Genomic DNA, 2,431 nt, shown 5'->3' on the forward strand with positions numbered 1-2,431 from the left:
TTTTTTTTTTTTTTTTTTTTTTTTTTTTTTTTTGGGTATTGCAATTTGACTATGACATTCTGACTTGTAGTTTAGGTAACCAAATTAAGAATCACAGTGGTAGTCATGAGCTGACATTAAAGACAAAAGATACAAAATAGAAATTAAAGATTGGCTTTAAAGAAAATAATCAGAATTTTAATGTGATGAATAATAAATTGAAGAGGGAAATTTTAATTTGAAAAATTACCTTTAAGGTGCTTCTTGTTGTGTGATTTTTCGGGGTATGCCCAATCATAGCATCGGATGCAATAGACTTTTCCGACCACCTTGAAAATTAGGTGGCGGTGGTGGTGATGGGGTGGGTAGTATGGAGGAGTGTAGGGCTTTGGTGGAGGAGAGTAGTAAACTGGTGGTGGTGGAGATTTGTAGTAATAGACGGGTGGTGGTGGTGGGGATTTGTAGTAGTACGGTGGTGGAGGAGAGTAGACCGGAGGAGGAGGTGACTTGTAGTAGTACGGTGGTGGAGGAGAGTAGACTGGAGGAGGAGGTGACTTGTAATAGTACGGTGGTGGAGGAGAGTAGACTGGAGGAGGAGGTGACTTGTAGTAGTACGGTGGGGGAGGAGAGTACACAGGTGGAGGAGGTGACTTGTAGTAGTATGGTGGGGGAGGAGAGTACACAGGTGGAGGAGGTGACTTGTAGTAGTATGGTGGGGGAGGAGAGTACACCGGAGGTGGAGGTGACTTATAGTAGTATGGCGGAGGAGGAGAGTACACCGGTGGAGGAGGTGACTTGTAGTAGTATGGAGGAGGAGGAGAAGGTGATGGTGGTGGTGGGGACTTGTAGTAGTATGGAGGAGGAGGTGATGGGGATGGTGGTGGTGGGGACTTGTAGTAGTATGGTGGAGGAGGAGACGGTGATGGTGGTGGTGGGGACTTGTAGTAGTATGGTGGAGGAGGTGACGGTGATGGTGGTGGTGGGGACTTGTAGTAGTATGGAGGAGGAGGTGATGGGGATGGTGGTGGTGGAGACTTGTAGTAGTATGGTGGAGGAGGAGATGGTGAAGGTGGTGGTGGAGACTTGTAGTAGTATGGTGGAGGAGGAGATGGTGATGGTGGTGGTGGGGACTTGTAGTAGTACGGTGGTGGCGGGGATGGAGATGGTGGTGGAGGAGACTTGTAGTAGTACGGGGGAGGAGGTGACGGTGATGGTGGTGGCGGGGATTTATAGTAGTATGGTGGAGGTGGCGACGGCGATGGTGGTGGTGGGGATTTGTAGTAGTATGGTGGAGGAGGGGACGGAGATGGTGGTGGTGGGGATTTGTAGTAGTACGGGGGAGGAGGGGACGGAGATGGTGGTGGAGGAGATTTATAGTAGTATGGAGGAGGAGGGGACGGAGATGGTGGTGGAGGAGATTTGTAATAGTACGGTGGAGGAGGTGATGGAGATGGTGGTGGGGGAGACTTATAGTAATACGGTGGCGGAGGAGAAGGAGATGGTGGAGGTGGAGACTTGTAATAGTACGGTGGCGGTGGAGATGGAGACGGTGGTGGTGGAGACTTGTACTCATACACCGGAGACGGCGGTGGAGGAGACTTATACTCCGGAGCAGGTGAGTAAGGAGGAGGAGGAGAGTCATAGACCGGAGGAGGGGGAGAATAAGTCGTAGGCGGCGGCGGCGACTTGTACTCATAAGGAGGCGGTGGGGGAGAAGCGTAGACGTAAGCATTTCCGGCAACCAATCCTACATTGCCGGAAAGAAGAAGGACAGCCAATGCCATGGCAAATTGTGGCCAGAGACGACCCCCAGAGGGGTCGCCACGGTGGGTGTTCATCGGCGGCTAAAAGAAACTGCCCTCTCTCCGCCCAAATTTCTCAGAAAAGTGAAGATGAGAGAGAGAGAAACCCGGTGGTTTCCGTCGTGATTGTGTTAGAATTGCATGAAACTGTAATATATTTATAATCACATCTAAGACCCCAATTCCAAGCAGTTTCCCATTTGATTAATTCTTCAAATTATTTTTTAATTTCTGCAAGCTGGCGTTCTTCATTTTTTTTTTTTTTTATTTAATTTAATTCCCTTAGCTTATTTAAATTAATTATCATTTTAATTTTAATCTCTCTTCCCCAATAGCTTGCTTAGTTGGGCCATGAGAGGACCCAGTCTCCAGCAACTACTTCAATTAATTATTTTTAAATTTCCAATAATTTCCTCCCCTAATTTCTTTCCTTTTTTTTTTTAAAAAAAAAATTTTCATTTATCCGGCAATAAATAAATTAAAATTTCTTTTAATTTCGGTAATTATATTTTATTATTTAATTAATTGGTGTGTGTGTAGTGAGTAAAAAAAGTGGGTGAAAATAAAAGGCATCACGAGGCGATTAGTTAAGAGATTTAAACAAGACTTTTCTAAAGGGAAAAGCGGAAAAAGAGGGGTTGCATTGATGA

At 45.8% G+C, this 2,431-nt stretch overlaps 1 protein-coding gene across 1 annotated transcript in view; it reads right to left on the reverse strand.

The window, feature by feature from the left end:
- The window catches only part of LOC111479328 (extensin-2-like), a 4,828-nt gene extending 2,904 nt beyond the window's left edge, over positions 1-1,924 (reverse strand). The window contains exon 1 of the mRNA XM_023123910.1: positions 230-1,924. Within this exon, the coding sequence (XP_022979678.1) occupies positions 230-1,817 (1,588 nt within the window). The 5' untranslated portion in view covers positions 1,818-1,924. The remainder of the gene's footprint in view (positions 1-229) is intronic.
- Positions 1,925-2,431: the final 507 nt, after the last annotated feature.

This window comes from Cucurbita maxima, unplaced genomic scaffold (genome assembly GCF_002738345.1).
Source record: "Cucurbita maxima cultivar Rimu unplaced genomic scaffold, Cmax_1.0 Cma_Scf00005, whole genome shotgun sequence".
In the NCBI taxonomy this organism is placed as follows: Eukaryota; Viridiplantae; Streptophyta; class Magnoliopsida; order Cucurbitales; family Cucurbitaceae; genus Cucurbita; species Cucurbita maxima.